The sequence below is a fragment of the Zootoca vivipara genome, chromosome 3, assembly GCF_965207765.1.
Source record: "Zootoca vivipara chromosome 3, rZooViv2.hap1.1, whole genome shotgun sequence".
Lineage (NCBI taxonomy): Eukaryota > Metazoa > Chordata > Lepidosauria > Squamata > Lacertidae > Zootoca > Zootoca vivipara.
In genome coordinates, this window is record NC_142586.1 from 105,166,702 (window position 1) to 105,185,709 (window position 19,008).

General features: G+C 44.3%; 2 protein-coding genes across 6 annotated transcripts in view; one reads left to right on the top strand and one right to left on the bottom strand.

Moving 5' to 3' along the window:
- FBXO11 (F-box protein 11) overlaps positions 1 to 5,612 on the bottom strand; it is a 65,065-nt gene extending 59,453 nt beyond the window's left edge. The window contains exon 1 of one of the 3 annotated variants that reach the window (XM_035111069.3): positions 4,711 to 5,612. In XM_035111069.3, coding sequence (XP_034966960.2) covers positions 4,711 to 4,936 — 226 coding nt within the window. In that variant the 5' untranslated portion in view covers positions 4,937 to 5,612. Of the gene's footprint in view, positions 1 to 3,636; positions 3,803 to 4,710 lie in introns of those variants that run through there. The other 2 variants (XM_088667411.1, XM_088667413.1) reach the window with 2 other exon arrangements.
- Positions 5,613 to 5,778: 166 nt separating this feature from the next.
- The window catches only part of LOC148686394 (uncharacterized), a 28,211-nt gene continuing 14,981 nt past the window's right edge, over positions 5,779 to 19,008 (top strand). The window contains exons 1-3 of one of the 3 annotated variants that reach the window (XR_015949360.1): positions 5,895 to 6,623; positions 7,018 to 7,112; positions 12,849 to 15,628. Coding sequence is in view for 2 of the 3 variants with exons in the window: in XM_088667415.1 (XP_088523541.1) it covers positions 6,505 to 6,623; positions 7,018 to 7,112 (214 nt within the window). In the remaining variant the exon portion in view is untranslated. Of the gene's footprint in view, positions 6,624 to 7,017; positions 7,113 to 12,848; positions 15,629 to 19,008 lie in introns of those variants that run through there. The other 2 variants (XM_088667415.1, XM_088667414.1) reach the window with 2 other exon arrangements.

The following is a 19,008-nucleotide window of genomic DNA, read 5'->3' on the forward strand; positions in this document are numbered from 1 at the left end:
ATACATTGTTGATGCCAGTATTCAGCACATGCCTTCTCATTAATTAACTCTGGATTCATGTCTGATGTGTGGTAAATGTAACACATATGAAAGGTAAAGATGAATAGTTCTGACCTTCAGCAAAGTCCACCACATATCTGCACTATTTACAAATTAGCCCACATGAACTCATCTATATAGTAGAAGCAACAGTGAACAAGGTGCATCAGGCCAGACTATCCCACATAGCCTTACAAAACTAAAGACAGTTAGCAGGTTACTGTTATACTGAGACATACAATTCATATAAATAGTTTGTGTTTTTTATTAGATCATTTGCTTAGTCATCCAAAAGCAATTCTTGAAGTCTATACACATTGTAAATAACATGTTTGATGGTATAATTACATAAGAATCAATTTTAAGAAATTAACCAACTGTTTTTAAATCAATGTTAAAAGGCGTAATTTAAAAATCAATCCATGTTCTATTCCCAATACAGTCATACCTCGGGTTATGACCACCTCGGGTTACGAACAACTCGGGTTACGAACTCCGCAAACCCGGAAGTATTTTCGCTGCACGCACGTTCTGCGCATGTGCAGAAGCAGTGCGCGTGGTTTGTGCGTGCGCAAAGTGCGAAAATTGCGCTTTGCGCATGCGCAAAATGGCGCTTTGGGTTACGACCATTTCGGGTTACGAACTGCGACCCGGAACGGAACATGTTCGTACCCCGAGGTACCACTGTATCACCTTAATTCAGCTGAACGGATCCATGTGTGGAAGCAAGATCCTGAATATATATTGCTTGCTGGAACTATGAACACAAAAGTCAACAACAGAATGTGCATCAATCTATCCCCACTGCATTGCTTTCAATGTTATTACATTTTTTTGGAACAAGTTATATATAAATATGCTTAAGTCACAACCAGGTCTGAATTAGGTAAAATACATAGACGGGTTCAGCAGGCATCGTTTGCTAATTTAAATTATTGTCATGGTAATGGTCCATGTGTCACAAAGAGTCGGACACGACTAAACGACTAAACAACAATGTTTTTACTATAAATCCCTAAAATGGAATTCTACAATATACTACAGGAGACAAAACTATATTAATTTAAACATATTTCCAAGAGAGAAAACATTTAGTATTCAGTCTAAGAGCCATAATTCTATGATAGCACTAGAAAGCACCATAGTCAGGATACAAATATACAGACAATACTGATGCATAAATAACTGAGCCTGGTGACTACACCTGGGTTACTGCACTAAGCAGTGAGTTTCTCTTCCTAATTGGCTCCTAAATTCTGTCCTCCCTCAAAAAAGAAGTTCATCTTGTAGTAAGACATTGTAGCATTCCAACTGTGGAAAGCTTGACCCTTTTCAGAAATACTGTATAAAACTAATTTGAAAATAACTCAGCTGAAGTAAATAGCACTGATAGATATAAATTCAGTACTGCACGATTCACTTCCTGTTTTGTACAGTACTGAGGGATTGATTCACACAACTGCATTTTTTTCCAATACTTGTAGACATTTCTTGTCTGCTCTGATTGCATGCTTACACGAATTTGTTCACCAGGTGCACAAACCAGTAGCATTTCTACAATGAACAGTGCATATATAAGCACACCTCATCACAGAGATGCTTGGAAGCAGTGCTTTTGATGAAGAAATGCACATTACAATTTGAACATTCAAATCAAGCATGCAAAAAGTATACAGATATTAAACAAGTCTAAATTTGTTATCATACGACTTATCCCTAGAATTCACATTTTCAGAGTGCTACTATACTCATTGCCTCATCTAATAGGTCTCTACTGTACTTCAGTTTATCTTTCTAAAGTAATTCCTAGTATCTTACGTATGAAGTGACTTATTTTCTCAATTGTTTTATAAGGTTTCTTCTAAATACAAAATAGATACATATTGCAAAGAACAAATACAGTATACCCTTAGTACCTTAAAGTCTTGTTTGCTTGATTGACCTGCCTTTGTGACCATGGAAGGCCAATGACTTTGGGTCCTCAATCTTAAACACTTAGAAATAATACTCTTCTCTGAGTGCCATTTACTTCTGAATAATCAGGCTTAGTATCCCAATTTAAAAGATACCTGAACCTTAGAACACCCAGGAGATCCAAAATTAAGGAAGAACAGATGAATATATATTTTTTAAAATGGCCAACGGATTAAGATCACATTGAGGAAAGATATATTACCACTGACCTTTAAAAGTCTGAGTAAAAAAACTCAAGCACACCTTCATAAATATACTTTTCTTGGTGTTTCACATGAGTAAAGAACTGGAAGAATTTTTCAGGCCCAAAAATCTGTCAGCCACCCTAATAATTCTTATATTTAATATGTAAACATGAAAGGGCTTATCATTTATTTGGCTGCAGAACATCTCCTGCTGAGATTAACTATATGTCTTCTTAGTTGTCAAGTGAATATTTATATTATGCACAAACATCTCAATCCTAAAATTCTGTATTAAAATGAATGATATCCAGAGGTAGGAAATTAATAATAGCAGAATAATTAAGCCTGGTCGGTTGGTTAACACTGATAACATTTTGGTATTTTCTTTTCATGCTTTACATCTATAAGTCACTTCAGATGGACACTGCCCCAAAAGCAGCCTAGAAATATTTTTAAATACATAAAATAAATAGTCATAATGAAAACTTCCAGTTCAGTAATCAATAGAAGTATTCAACAGCAATCTTCCCTTTACATTTTCCTCATCTGTCACAAAACCTTGCTCAACTATGTAGAAATTGTCAACACATAAGCTCATAATTAAAAAACCTCCATGCACATGTAACACAAGAGGGCAAAAATGTACAATACAGGACATACAAAAGGAGGAAGTGAACTCCTTTAAAAAAATCAGTAATTATGTAAGTGATGTGAGAAAGATTTTTAATGGTTTACACAAAACCCATAATTGGGCATAGGACATCACATCCTCTGAAAATACACAGCTATGTGGTTTGGGCAACATTCTTGTGTTGGCCAATTGGGTGGGGGGAGGAAAGCCATAGAGGAAAGAAAGAATTAAAAGCGTTTCAGCAGGTTACTGTCCCTTTGTTTATTGAGTTAATGGAAGCCAGTTTTATCTTTAAGAAAACCCCAAAAACTCTTGATTTACAATGCAGTTCTTAGGACTACAACATTTCCCCTCTAACGTATTATCCCCACTCTCAAACAAAGGACAACAACGGCTATGGGTGTTTTTGTTAAACGTCTTAACCACCGTACCACAGGTCAGTCTCCTTTTATCATGCGATAGGTGCGACACCAGCGCATAAAAAATAAAAAATCCAACCCACCAGATAATAAATGCAAAATGTCTCCTTCGATCCCACCCCTGTTCTTCTCCTTTAGAAAATAACCCTGCGACGACAGCACACCAACACAGGGAGAGAACCCCAGCCAATTAATATGGCAACAGTTATGCAGCTGAGCGAGCGATCACCCTCCCCGCCGCGGGCCGCCCAGTAATAGAAACCCCCAAGACCCTGTTTTTATTTATTTGCACGATGAACGTTTAAAGCCTCCATTACGGGAAAAAGGAAGGAAGGAAAACCCGAGGGGGGGGGGAGAGAAGAAGAAGAGGAGGAGGAGGATTCCCTACCACGACTACATTCCCAGTTCTTTCAGACAATGGTGCTTCCCTGACTACCTCCAATCTGACAACATTTTTACACTAGGCCCAGGACCAGCACGCACAGGCAGGGAAGCGAAACCTTCGCACGCGCGAGAAAAGGAGAAGGCTCCTCGGCTGCCAGCCGCAGCAGCCTGACACCAGGAGCAAATATTTGTGGGTTTTTATTTAGGGCGGTGGGTGAACTGGGTGGCGGTGGAGGAGGAGAACGACGGGCTGAAACAGGCGGAGGGGGGCGGGCGGAGGAGACAGGAGGCAGATAAATAAATGGCCGATGATCTACCCGGACAGAAAACGGTCTGCAATTCCTCTCCTCGGTGCTGCCACCCCACCGAACAACACCCCCTCCACACACACACAAACCCTCCCGATCTCTCCCCTTCTCTTTTTCCTCCGGGCCCGGGTAACCAAAGCCACACTGAATGCAAACTGCGCAGCAAAAACACTGGGGCAGGGCGAGGAAGGGAGGGAGAGGAAGAGGAGGGGGGGAGAGAAAGAGCAGTTCTTGTCTCCATGAGACACCATTACAAAAAGAGGGAGAGAAAAGAGGGGGGAAGAGGGAGGGAGGCAAGCAGGGGGGGGGGCTGAGAGGAAGAGTTGGGAGGGGACGGAGAGAATAAAAGGAAAGGTGTCAACACAAGTTACTGGGATACACGCCGTGTCCCGGACACGGGGGTGGGGGGGGAGGGAAGTGGTCTCCCCACTCTGTGGCCAAAAGAGAGAGAGAGATCCTGGGCCTCTCTTCTCTCCCCCCTCCCCAACAGGAGAACCGAAAGGGGGCGCTGTGCTCTCGGACCCCCCTTCCCTACCTGAGAGGAACCCACAACGAGCTTATTTTTTTAAAGGCACCCAGCCCACCCACAAACCCCCAATAGGGCCCGAGCCAAACAAAGCGCGGCCTGTACGCCTTGAAGGGAGAGGGAGGGGTGGTGGAAACAGCGTTGCCTCGCAGTTATATGAGGGGGGACCCCCCCACCCGGTTACCCCCACACACACACACGCACCCGCTGTCCCCCCCCACCGTTCCCACCCCCGGCCTCTTACCCCTTTCCCCAGCGGCGACGGCGGCGGCTGCAGCAGCAGCGGCGGCGGCGTTGTTGTTCCTCTCCGGCGGTGGCGGCGGCGGTGGCGGCAGTTGCAGTGGCTGCTGCTGCTGCTGAGGCGGCTGAGCGGGAGGAGGCGGTGGCGGTGGCGGCGGCGGCGGCTGCTGCACCGGGCGCGGCCTGGACACTCGCCTGGGTCTCCTGTTGGCGGCTCGGACCGAGTTCATTTGCCGGCTCGGGCGGGGGGAGGAGAGGGGGTCGCTCCTCCCGGGCTCCGGTACTCGGGGTGGGTAGGGGGGAGGAGAGGGGGAGGGGGAAAGGAGAGGAAGGGACGAGGGAGCCCCCCCGCCGGCTGAGGGGAACCGGCCCGACTGAGAGCTCTCTCTCTCGGTGGAAAAGAAGGAGCCTCCTCCTTGCTTCTCCTCAGTCGCCGCTCAGGTCGCTCCTCCGCCGGCGGCGGTTAACGAGGTTGCGGGGGGGGGGAGATGCTCGTGCCGCTGGTGACCCCCCCTTCTCCTCCTTCTTCCTCCTCCTCCTCGTTCCCCTCACGAGCGCGCGCTTTCCCCTCCCTCCCCCTTCCCCCAGCCTCAAATATCGCCGCTTTCGTGCCCCCCGTCTCTCTCTCTCGAGGGAGTCGCCCACAGCTCCCCCTGGCCCGGCTTCGGCTTAAGCCCGTCGCCGCTCCGTGGCAGGAGGAGCCATTGACACTGCCAGGGAGAGAGAGAGCAAGAGAAGGAGGGAGGGGGGAAAAAGGCAGGCAGGCAAGGCAAGGCAAGGCAAACTCCCCCCCACCCTCAACCCCGGCGCGCGCGCGCCTTCCTCCTCTCTCTTCTCCCCCTCCCTTATTCCCTTCTCTCCTCACTCACCATACATTATACACACACACACACTCGCTCTAGCTACGGGCAAGGCGGGCCTCGTCCTCCTCCTCCTCCCACCCTCACCCAATCCTCGCCGCCCGCACGGAAGGAGCGATGCGGCTCGGCCAATGGCGCCCTAGCTTGCATGCCGCGTCCGAGGGGCGGCGGGTCCTGAGGAGGTGGAGAAAGAGCGGGGGGGGGGAGCTGCCGCTTGGTGGGAGGGGAGATGGCGGGGCGGGGTGGCTGGAGGAGGAGGAGGCCGCATAAAGGGACGTCTATATAAAGGGCCGAAGCTAGAAGGAGGGAGGATCAGCCCGAGGGACAGGGAAGCGTTCGGAAGAAGAATGGGGGGGGGGAACTTGGCTCCAGTTTACCTCAGAGATTAAAGATTTGAAATGCGCCTGCCTTTGGGTTGTCAGTTGGCGTGGGGGAGGGGGGTCCATAAATGATTTTCGAAAGTTATTAAACGCTCCTGTAGGGATTCGGGTTGCCTCACGTCGGAAGTGCCCAGCTGGGCTAGATGGGCCGTTGACCTGAGGCAGCCGGGCCCGTGTTCTTATGCATTGCGATAAAGGGCCTTTATCCCAGAGAAAGATTGGGGACGGGGTTAAAAAGAAAGAGAAAGGTTTCTTCTCTTCTTCCCCCCCCCCCCCATCCCCGCTTAGGTAGGAGGGAAATTTAAGGAAAAGTGGTGAAAAACGGGGCGGGAGTAATAGTAGCATAAATTATTAGGACCGGTGATCTCATGGAGAGAAAGTGATTAATCAGTTCCTGGGGCGCGCGGGGGAGGGGGCTGGGGGGGAGAGAAAGACACGGATCTAGGCAGGCCCGCACGTCCGCACTGCAGGTCAGTTCTGCAAAGGGGAAGAGCAGACCTGACAGCTCGGCCCTTCTAAGGAGAGCCAGATTTTTGCTCTTCATGCTGGCTGTGTGTCATGTGGGAGCTGAACCCTCTGGCTCGCGTGGGCACCAACCAACTGTGGAAACAGCTGCAGAGTAGAAAGAAACTGGTGGAAACTAGGCTGAAGAGCGCGCACGCAGGGCGCGCGGAAAGGTAGGTAGGTGTGGAGCCATTTTTGGAAGTGCATTGTTGCATTGCTCCAGATCCATGCATGTTGTGGTCGACCCTGCTGCTCCTTACCCTTCTGTGCAGTTTCTCGCTCCTCTCTGTTGCCTCGCTGCTGTTTCAGAGTGAACAGGTGTGGGGCTCTTTTGTTGCTTCTGTGGAGCGAAATACTATGCTTTCCTCTTTTGATGCTACACTCCATAGGGTTGTGGTGGCTTCTGTGATCAGCAGATACTGTTATTTTATAAGAGAGTAATATAATGTGAAGGTGGATGAAATCAAATCAAAACTAAAAACCTAGAGTATAATTAGAGGGGGGGGGTATTACTGAAACGTACCCTATATGTCTCAAACTTACTCTAAAAGCCTTTTCCTGAAACAGAATTCAGTGGACTAAAACCACCTGTACGTTCCAAGAATTTGTTCGTACTATGAAGACACATCAGATGACATCCATGAAATTGCCTCATGTTTCTTGTGAGTATATAATATTTGTTGCTAAAACCCATTGTGGTGCCAAAGGTCTGCTCTGGGGAATGAAATTACAGTATTTTGCATATCACTTGAACTAGCAGTTGTACAAAATAAGGATCTGGCTCTTGAAAAAATGGCAAAATATTATTATTATTGTTGTTGTTGTTAGTCGCCTATCTGACTGGGTTGCCCGAACAAGTTACTGTACTATAATTTTATTGTTTCATAGTGATGTGGCCAGATATGGCCAGATAAGTTACCTTTATTATGAGGACTAGAAACATTTCTGTAGTGAGAACTCAGATTCTTGGACAAAAGCTGGAGAAGAGCTGGAAACTAAAGCAAGTTTTCCATTGTCAATTAATATGCTTCCGGAACAAATTTGTACAGTATAGTCTTTGGCTTCAAGTGTTCAAAATTTTCCAGAAGCAAAGGGTAGTGTTTACTGTGTTTTCTATACGAGATGGAAAGCAAATGTCCATGTTGTTTGGTTGATAGTCATAATATTGAAAACTTTAAACACATTACAGAGCTCGTGTAATTGGAATACATAAAATAGGGGTACTAAATCACCACATGAACTCCAAATAATGTTAAAAAAATTCCTTCAGTAGCACCTTAAAGACCAACTAAGTTTTTATTTTGGTATGAGCTTTCGTGTGCATGCACACTTCTTCAGATACAGTGAAATGGAAGTTTCCAGGCACTTATGTAGAGAAGGGGTGGGGATGGGGAGGGGAGGGGGGATCACTCAGAAGGGTGGTGGAAATGGGTGATTGACTGACTGATAGCTGTTGATGACCGCAAACGACTGCAAATGGTTTTGCATGAAAAAGCAAGGGTTGAGATGGCTGAAGATCGCTTATCATGTATAATGAGATAAGAACCCGATATCTCTGTTCAAACCAGGTCCCTCCATGGTTTTGAGCTTGGTGATAAGTTGCAATTCAGCAACTTCTCTTTCCAGTCTATTTCTGAAATTCTTTTGTAGTAAGACAGCTACTTTGAGATCTTGTATAGAATGTCCTGGGAGATTGAAGTGTTCTCCTACTGGTTTTTCTGTCTTCTGGTTCCTGATGTCAGATTTATGTCCATTTATCCTTTGGCGTAGGGTTTGGCCTGTTTGTCCAATATAGAGAGCTGAAGGGCACTGTTGGCATTTGATGGCATACACAATGTTAGAGGATGAGCAATTAAATAGTCCTGAGATGGTATGTTGGATGTTGTTGGGGCCAGTAATGGTGTTGTCTGGGTGTATGTGGCAGCAAAGTTGGCATCTGGGTTTATTGCAGGCTCTGGTACCAGTGTCCATGTTAAGTCTGGTGGTTGTATTATTGTGGGTGAGGAGTTGTTTAAGATTGGGTGGCTGTCTGTAGGCAATGAAAGGTCTTCCTCCCAGAGCTTGAGAAAGGGAGCGGTCATTGTCCAGGAGAGGCTGTAGATCTCTGATGATGCGTTGTACTGTTTTAGCTTGGGAGCTGTATGTGATGACTAGTGGTGTTCTGTTATTTTCTTTTTTGGGTCTGTCTTGCAGCAGGTTCTCTCTAGGTATCTGTCTGGCTCTGTTGATCTGTTGTTTAACTTCATCAGGTGGATATTTTAGTTCTAAAAAGGTTTGCTGTAGATCTCTTAGGTGAGATTCTCTGTCTGTAGAGTTGGAACAGATGCGGTTGTAACGTAAGGCCTGGCTGTATACGATGGATTGTTTGGTATGTTTGGGATGGTAGCTAGAAGCATGTAGATATGTTTGTCGGTCAGTTGGTTTTCTGTATAAGGTGGTGTCTATACGTCCATCCTGTATTTTTATAGTAGTGTCCAAAAAATGTATTTCTTGCATAGATTGGTTCATTGTTAGGTTGATGGTGGGGTGAAAGTCATTGAATGTCTGGTGGAAGGTTTCCGTCCTTTCACGGGGACTATCATTCTGCCCTGCCAAATCCCAACACATGATTCAGTTCTGCGGGGACCTGGAAGCATTTTTCCGCCGTTTACGCCTGAAGGAGTATTTTCATCACACACAAGAACAAGACAAAGTAGAACAAACTACATCCCCACAACACAACACCTCTCAACTTACTGGGGAACAACCATCACCCTCCAAACGCATCAATGAACAGAACATTGACCACCAACTACCACCGAAAAGAAGTTACACAAAAAGGGACTCCACATGGACCCCTCCTGATGGACGCAATACCACACTAGATCTGTACATCGAATGCTTCCGCCACAGAATCCAAACGGATGTGACCAGAAAACACCATCGCTTACAACAAAATCTAAACCATGCTGAAAGGAGAGCCATAGAAAATCTCAGGAACAACCCAGACATTATAATTAAAGAGGCAGACAAGGGTGGAGCTGTCGTCATCATGAATAAAACTGATTACATCCAAGAGGCCCACAGACAACTTTCCAATACTGCCTTTTACATGAAATTGGACTCAGACCCCACACAAGCATACAAAAAAGAACTGAACAAGATTATTAAGGAGCTACCCCTACACATCCAAGAACAGATCCTCACAAACACACCAGCGGAACCTCGGCCAGGAACTTTCTATCTTCTACCCAAAATACACAAACCAGGAAACCCAGGACGCCCCATCATCTCAGGTATTGGCACCATTACAGTGGGTGTTTCCGGCTATATGGACTCTGTTCTGAAACCATATGCTATCAGTGCTCCCAGCTACGTACGTGACACCACAGATTTTCTGAGGAAAATACAATATTTGAACAATCTTCCTAACAACACTATACTAGCCACTATGGATGTGGAATCTCTATATACCAACATCCCACACAATGATGGTTTACAAGCCATAAGGAACACCATTTCAGATAAAACCACAGCGGACTTTGCTACCAAACTCTGCCACTTTGTCCTTACCCACAACCACTTCAAATTTGGTGATGACCTGTTCCTCCAGATCAGCGGCACAGCCATGGGCACCCGCATGGCCCCACAGTATGCCAACATCTTCATGGCAGATTTAGAACAACGTTTCCTTAACTCCTACCCACTCAAACCTCTCCTGTACCTGCGATACATTGACGATATTTTTATTATCTGGACACATGGACAACAGACCCTGGAAACCTTCCACCAGACATTCAATGACTTTCACCCCACCATCAACCTAACAATGAACCAATCTATGCAAGAAATACATTTTTTGGACACTACTATAAAAATACAGGATGGACGTATAGACACCACCTTATACAGAAAACCAACTGACCGACAAACATATCTACATGCTTCTAGCTACCATCCCAAACATACCAAACAATCCATCGTATACAGCCAGGCCTTACGTTACAACCGCATCTGTTCCAACTCTACAGACAGAGAATCTCACCTAAGAGATCTACAGCAAACCTTTTTAGAACTAAAATATCCACCTGATGAAGTTAAACAACAGATCAACAGAGCCAGACAGATACCTAGAGAGAACCTGCTGCAAGACAGACCTAAAAAAGAAAATAACAGAACACCACTAGTCATCACATACAGCTCCCAAGCTAAAACAGTACAACGCATCATCAGAGATCTACAGCCTCTCCTGGACAATGACCGCTCCCTTTCTCAAGCTCTGGGAGGAAGACCTTTCATTGCCTACAGACAGCCACCCAATCTTAAACAACTCCTCACCCACAATAATACAACCACCAGACTTAACATGGACACTGGTACCAGAGCCTGCAATAAACCCAGATGCCAACTTTGCTGCCACATACACCCAGACAACACCATTACTGGCCCCAACAACATCCAACATACCATCTCAGGACTATTTAATTGCTCATCCTCTAACATTGTGTATGCCATCAAATGCCAACAGTGCCCTTCAGCTCTCTATATTGGACAAACAGGCCAAACCCTACGCCAAAGGATAAATGGACATAAATCTGACATCAGGAACCAGAAGACAGAAAAACCAGTAGGAGAACACTTCAATCTCCCAGGACATTCTATACAAGATCTCAAAGTAGCTGTCTTACTACAAAAGAATTTCAGAAATAGACTGGAAAGAGAAGTTGCTGAATTGCAACTTATCACCAAGCTCAAAACCATGGAGGGACCTGGTTTGAACAGAGATATCGGGTTCTTATCTCATTATACATGATAAGCGATCTTCAGCCATCTCAACCCTTGCTTTTTCATGCAAAACCATTTGCAGTCGTTTGCGGTCATCAACAGCTATCAGTCAGTCAATCACCCATTTCCACCACCCTTCTGAGTGATCCCCCCTCCCCTCCCCATCCCCACCCCTTCTCTACATAAGTGCCTGGAAACTTCCATTTCACTGTATCTGAAGAAGTGTGCATGCACACGAAAGCTCATACCAAAATAAAAACTTAGTTGGTCTTTAAGGTGCTACTGAAGGAATTTTTTTATTTTACTTCGATCCAGACCAACACGGCTACCTACCTGTATCCAAATAATGTTGAGTGATACAAATGGTATCTCCTGGATTTTAGCACCTATGATGAAATACTAGTCCCTGGATCCAGGAAGAAACATGCTTTAATAATTATAAGACATAACATGGTTCTTTCCAGAAGGCCATATACCTCTCAGGATCAGGTTACTTGAGAGACCACTGTATTCCTTATACACCCAGTAGATTGAAACAAAATAAAAACATTCCTTCCCGTAGCACCTTAGAGACCAACTAAGTTTGTCATTGGTCTCTAAGGTGCTACTGGAAGGATTTTTTTTATTTTGGAAGGAATTTTATTTTTATTTTGTTTCGACTATGGCAGACCAACACTGCTACCTGTAATTAGAACCCAGTAAATCGCAATGGTCTGTACGAGAGTTTCTCCTCCCAGTTTCAAAGATTTCAGAAGCGCACTCTGCAGTAACTCAAGAGCAGGGCTTTTAGTGTGGCTGCTCCTGTTCTGTAGAATAGTATTCTTGTCAAGATAGGTAGGGCAAGCACTATTTGCCCTTTCTGGGAAAGATTGAAAAAAACATTTCTGTTCTGACAGGCTTTCCCAGCTGGATAAATGGGTATTTACCCTGACTGTCCACTTGTTAAGAGATTTAGTCTTTTTTTTAATTGTACTTCTTTTTTTGTTTTTTAACTGTTTTTAATTATGTATAAATTGCATTGAAACAGTGGTTTACAAGGTGATTATACTGATAATACTAATAATCCTCTGTACACTACTTTGCTTGGTGTTTGTTTTTATTTCTGCTGACTGCTTATATGCTGCTGTGCTGTATGTAGGAATGTTTTTGTTTTAATAGTATTACTGTAATTATTTAATCTTTCTGTAAGTTGCCCAAGTAAGCTGTTAAAGGATGGGGTGTAAATCAAATAAATACAATGCAATGAAATACAATACAATGTGTTTTTTATTTTATTTTCTTCCTCCAGGGAGCTGATGGTTGTATACACAAACCCACATTTTTTTCCTTAAAAAAAACACCCTTGCGTGATGGGTTTCCTGACTGGTACTGATTTTCCCAAGGACATAGCCCATGCAACCCTATACTTAACCTACTACACCAGATCTGGAGATGTGGAAAGGGCACCAAATTGTAAACATGCTCAGCCTGGGAGGGGAGCAGTTTTTAAAGTCTTTCCCTTCCAGTAAAAGTCAACAGGAGGGAAATCCCTTACAGTGGGTCTGGGGGCTGGGGTAATGTTGCACCATCACTAAAGGTTGGGCATAGCTTGAAGGGTATCAGATTTGTTATGTGTATGTTCTTCCCCTGTGCAGTCCGCACCTCCACTCCATGTCATCTGCTGGTGTATGGGAGGATTTTACCAGCTATCTGTCGTACTGGTGGCGTATCTCAAGTTCTGCCACTGTAACAGCTTCCTCTGATTCCTGTGGGCCATTCAGCAGATCTCAGTAACATTGCTTATGGCGAGTTTCATGGCAGAGGTGATTGCTGAGCTCTCTTGTTGAAATCCTATACACTCCACCATAACATGGAGTGGTCTTGCATTGGTTATTTGTTTCAGCACAGTGGCAGTGCCCATTAGCATTGTTCTCTGTCCTCAAGGTTAACCCTACTGCAAGGGGTACACCTGTTCAGCGTTATTACAACATAAGTCAGGCTTCCTCAACCTCAGCCCTCCAGATGTTTTGAGACTACAATTCCCATCATCCCTGACCACTGGTCCTGCTAGCTAAGGATCATGGGAGTTGTAGGCCAAAAACATCTGGAGGGCCGAGGCTGAGGAAGCCTGACATAAATAAAAATTAGAGCGAAACCTTCAAAGTAAATAGAAAAAAAATACGTCAGCACAATGTCAGAATATTGCTGGGGCGGGGTACCTCCTCCTTTTCACATCACTACCTGCACCCTCCATGCTGAAAGATATGTGCAGTAGAAAAGTGCTCAAAACTTCTAAGTTGCTAAAAGAATAAGTTAATTTAAAAACAAAAACAAAATGATGCAAGCAGAGGCTGTTGAATTGCTTACTACTAGTTGTGTCAGTAGCACTTTACACAGAACTCAAAAGTGTAATAAGTCTTCCAGTTGTGAATGTGGACATGAAATTTACACTTTCTTAATGACAAAGTGCTGTGGCTTAATAAATGGGGAAGTGTGGCAATTCATACAAAAGACCCTATCTTGAGAGATCTGGGTTCCCAGCAACAGGTGAGTAACCAATATGCACTTCTAGATATTTTAGAATGTATTTATCTTTATTGTTAATTGCTTCAGGATGTTTCACAGGAAGTGATGCATAAATTAAATAGTAATAGAAGCTGTAAAGCACTTAATAAAAATAACCCCTATGTAGCATGCATAAAAACACCGCAAAACAATTATCAGTAATACACACATAAAATCAGAAAGTTTTAAAAACCAAGTGCATAGTTAATTAGATTATATGTCCTGGTAGACTTACCAGACGAATTAATTTTTTAACAGGCATATGAAGCACTACAACAAGGGTGCCTGCCTCATGTTAATAGGCAGGGAGTTCCAAAGCACACTGGAAGTTCAACTCACAGCTGTGAAGTGAATATCATATGGCATTTGTAAAAGCCTCTAGTTGACGAAGCTGGATCCAGGAGCACCCACACACTGTGTATTTGGGACCTAGGCTCCAAATAACTGAAAGACCACCTCCCTCCCTACAGACCCTCTCAAGTGTTAGGATCAGAAGAGGGAACCCTCTTGGTAGCTGAACCACCCTCAGAGGTTTGGGGAATAATAACGCAGGAGAGGTCATTCTCTGTGGCAGATCCAACACTGTCAAATTCTCTCTCCACAGAAGTAGTGTCCTGCACTTTCATTCTATGTCTGAGGCTGTAGAACTTTCTAATGAAGAGTGGGAAACAAACAAACTCCTTCAGAAAGGAGCACAGTCCCATCCAAAACAAGCAATTGGCCTATTTTTGGACACGAGCCAATCACCCACTCCACTGGGATTTAAGCTCAGTTTAGTTGCCCTCATCTAGAAAAGGCTAAAGATAAAATCTAGAACAACCATGGTGTCCAGGCACTGGTGTATAGCCTACAGAGTCAGTGTAGGAGAATGCCATCATCATTGCTATCAAAAGCTGAAGTGACACTGAAGGAGCAAGACTGGACTGTCCTTTTTCTGCTCTTGATAGAGGTCGTCCATAGGGTAACCAAGGCCAATTTGGTCCCATAGTAAGCCCTAAACCCAGATTGGAATGTGTCTAGAATGATAACAAGTATCAGCAAAGCAAATGGAATTTGCAACTGATGGGTAGGTGTAGGGCTCACGTTTTTAGGACTGGCCACACCATTGCCTCTTTCAAGGTGACAGAGACCCGACGGGCATCAAGAGGGTATGTAGTCAATTCGAAAATAATGCATTTTATTCTTGTCACGAGAATGCATAAACTGAAAGGGATCCTGCAGGGCATTGCAAGAAATGGCATTGGGCACTTCAGTCGGAACTGCAACAACTGTGGAGTCAAGGTCTCCAAAACCGAGTGATTTTATCCTAAAAATATGCAGCTAGTTGGTTACAGCAGGTTCTTGAAGGCTCCAGGGGTCTCTCCTCCACAGCAACCTCTGAATACTAGAAAGAGCTTGGCTTGCTGGCTGCTAGAGGATGCAACACAGATTACAAAGTATGCTTTTGCTGCCTATATTTTCACATGTCGCACACAGTTATGTGCCCTAACCAGTGGTTCAGCTGACCTTAGAACAAGCCTTGAGCTTTTCCTTGCAATTAATGAATATTGATCACTGGTATAATACAGTCTGGCAAACATGGACCAACACATGGATGAGAAATACCTACAGCATATATTACAATATGGCATAGATAAGCAGGCACTACTTATTAGCTCATTCCTATTCCTGTGTGTTTTCCAAGTTGATTTATTGAAGAGTTCATTGGACTGGTGTACTGTAATCACCTCAGTAATATGTACTGTAAAATAATATGTTTAGTATTTTACGCACACACACACCGTGACTCACTTTTTGTCAGTCGTGTCATGTCTTGTTATTTATGTGTGTACAATTTTGTAACAGAAACAATAAATACATTAGAACTCTAGAGCAAGACTTGATCTCTAGTCTACATCCATATCACTTCATGGTCCGTAATTCCTCAAAATACCAGGAAGTTGGCTGAGCTCTGCAATACTGAAGAGGAAGCCCAGGAGCAATTGTGCCAACTACTGTACCTGTGTCATCTGAGTTGTTGTTGTTGTTGTTGTTATTATTTATTATTTAATACCCCACCCATCTGGCTGGGTTGCCCCTGCCACTGTAGTTGGCTATGAAGCAGGGAATCAAATTGGCTGGAAAAAGACCATGGCCTATTTCAGCATAAGGCATTTTGTAACACGATTACACACTAGATTATAATTTGGATTCTGTTGTTTTTCCACTGTTCCTCCAATGTGGTGAGGGTGATATATGTGGTGGTTCATGCAGTACTTTATTCCAACATTCCTGTGAGGTAAGTTAAGCTGAGATGTAGTTATAGCTCAAGATAACCCAATGAGCTTTATGACTGAGTAGAGATTTGAAACCAGCTATCCCAAATCCAGCACTCCCAACTGCCATTCCATACTGACCTCTCTGGCTCATATATTTAGCTGTTTTCTGATATTGGCCTGTTTCTCCAGGTTATGGGAGTGTGAACTAGTTACAAGCCAGTATTAACTGGATACTCATATACATAGGTAGGAAAACATTAATTTCTCTGCCTGTCGTAGTCTTGCCATTCTCTGAATTCAGCAGATGTTAAACTCTAACCAGCAGATACTGGGGATAAATGGGAATGGCTGTTGCACTTTTTTCTTGCGGTATTTGACTAGCCCCTATTGGAATAGCAGATGGAGAAAGACAGTTCCCCCCTAACCATATCACATTGGTGTGAGGATGATTGGGGAACATTGCCTAGTCCGTTGAACACTGACGAAAGCACATTGATTCTTGACACAAACTATTGCTTTTGTAGCTCATGAACTAAAAGAAGCAAAGGAATTCCTGTCCCTATAAGAATGTTGTGACTCTCATGCATACCTAGACATTCAACAAGAAAAAAAATAGCACTTGTGATTTTTTACTTCGTCAAGATGATTATCCTAGCATGCATGGCCCAGCAAGCGGTGTGAAGGCGCTCCATGATACAATTCAGCAACTAAATCAAAGAAAATGTAGCCCTGAGCAATGCCTGGAAAGGAAAACCACCTTGACGCTATATATAAGCTGCTCTGTGCTTCTGAGAGGAAATCATAGAATCATAGAGTTGGAAGAGACCACAAGGGCCATCCAGTCCAACCCCCTGCCAAGCAGGAAACGCCATCAAAGCATTCCTGACAGATGGCTGTCAAGCCTCTGCTTAAATACCTCCAAAGAAGGAGACTCCACCACACTCCTTGGCAGCAAATTCCACTGCCGAACAGCTCTTACTGTCAGGAAGTTCTTCCTAATGTTTAGGTGGAATTTTCTTTCTTGTAGTTTGAATCCGTTGCTCCGTGTCCGCTTCTCTGGAGCAGCAGAAAACAACCTTTCTCCCTCCTCTATATGACATCCTTTTATATATTTGAACATGGTTATCATATCACCCCTTAACCTTCTCTTCTCCAGGCTAAACATACCCAGCTCCCTAAGCCGTTCCTCATAAGGCATCGTTTCCAGGCCTTTGACCATTTTGGTTGCCCTCTTCTGGACACGTTCCAGCTTATCAGTATCCTTCTTGAACTGTGGTGCCCAGAACTGGACACAGTACTCCAGGTGAGGTCTGACCAGAGCAGAATACAGTGGTACTATTACTTCCCTTGATCTAGATGCTATACTCCTATTGATGCAGCCCAGAATTGCATTGGCTTTTTTAGCTGCTGCATCACACTGCTGACTCATGTCAAGTTTGTGGTCTACCAAGACTCCTAGATCCTTTTCACATGTACTGCTCTCAAGCCAGGTGTCTCCCATCCTGTATTTGTGCCTTTCATTTTTTTTGCCCAAGTGTAGTACTTTACATTTCTCCTTGTTAAAATTCATCTTGTTTGCTTTGGCCCAGTTGTCTAATCTGTTAAGGTCATTCTGAAGTGTGATCCTGTCCTCTGGGGTGTTAGCCACCCCTCCCAATTTGGTGTCATCTGCAAACTTGCTCAGGATGCCCTCAAGCCCATCATCCAAGTCATTGATAAAGATGTTGAACAAGACTGGGCCCAAGACAGAACCCTGTGGCACCCCACTAGTCACTACTCTCCAGGATGAGGAGGAGCCATTGATGAGCACCCTTTGGGTTCGGTCAGTAAGCCAGTTACAAATCCACTGAATGGTAGCATTGTCTAGCCCACATTTTACCAGCTTCTTTACAAGAATATCATGGGGCACCTTGTCAAAGGCCTTGCTGAAATCAAGATAGGCTACATCCACAGCGTTCCCTTCATCTACCAGGCTTGTAATTCTGTCAAAAAATGAGATCAGATTAGTCTGACATGACTTATTTTTCAGGAACCCATGCTGACTTTTAGTGATCACAGAGTTTCTTTCTAGGTGCTCACAGACTGTTTGCTTAATGATCTGCTCTAGAATCTTTCCTGGTATTGATGTCAGGCTGACTGGGCGGTAATTGTTTGGGTCCTCTCTTTCCCCCTTTTTGAAAATAGGGACAACATTTGCCCTCCTCCAGTCTGCTGGAACTTCGCCTGTTCTCCAGGAATTTTCAAAGATTATTGCCAGTGGTTCTGAAATCACCTCTGCCAGTTCTTTTAATACTCTTGGATGTAGTTCATCTGGCCCTGGAGACTTGAATACATCTAAACTAGCCAAGTATTCTTGTACTACCTCCTTACTTATTCTGGGCTGTGTTTCCCCTGCTGAATCATCTGCTCCATATTCTTCAGGTCGGGCGTTGTTTTCTTTCTTGGAGAAGACTGAGGCAAAGAAGGCATTGAGGAGTTCTGTGTGTGTGTGTAAGTGTAAATGTAATCAATGCACTATTTGTTGGGTTAATAGCCAATCATTTATTGATGCCAACGCTTTTGAAATGTGGCCTCATCGTCTGATGAAATCTGATTAGGCTCACCCGTAATATAGTTGCTTCTCTCATTGCCACTCACCAAACGTCAAATTGTGGGATCCACTTTTTCCCTTGGGAATCGGTGTAATAGCTAGGAATGTTGGAAGAAATTCACCAAATCCAAGTCTTCGGTCTGCCCCTTGAAATCGAGTTTCCTCAAGGACCTTAATCTGCTTTCCAGGGTGAATTTGGATTCTGTGTACTTGTTTGTCCAGGGATCACATGGTCCAAGTATAAAGCCATATTTTTCGTGGTATGTATTTGGTTTTATATAGGGGCACGGGTGGGGCTGTGGTCTAAACCACTGAGCCTAGGGCTTGCCGATTGGAAGGTCAGCAGTTTGGATCCCCGCGACAGGGTGAGCTCCCATTACTGGGTCCCAGCTCCTGCCCACC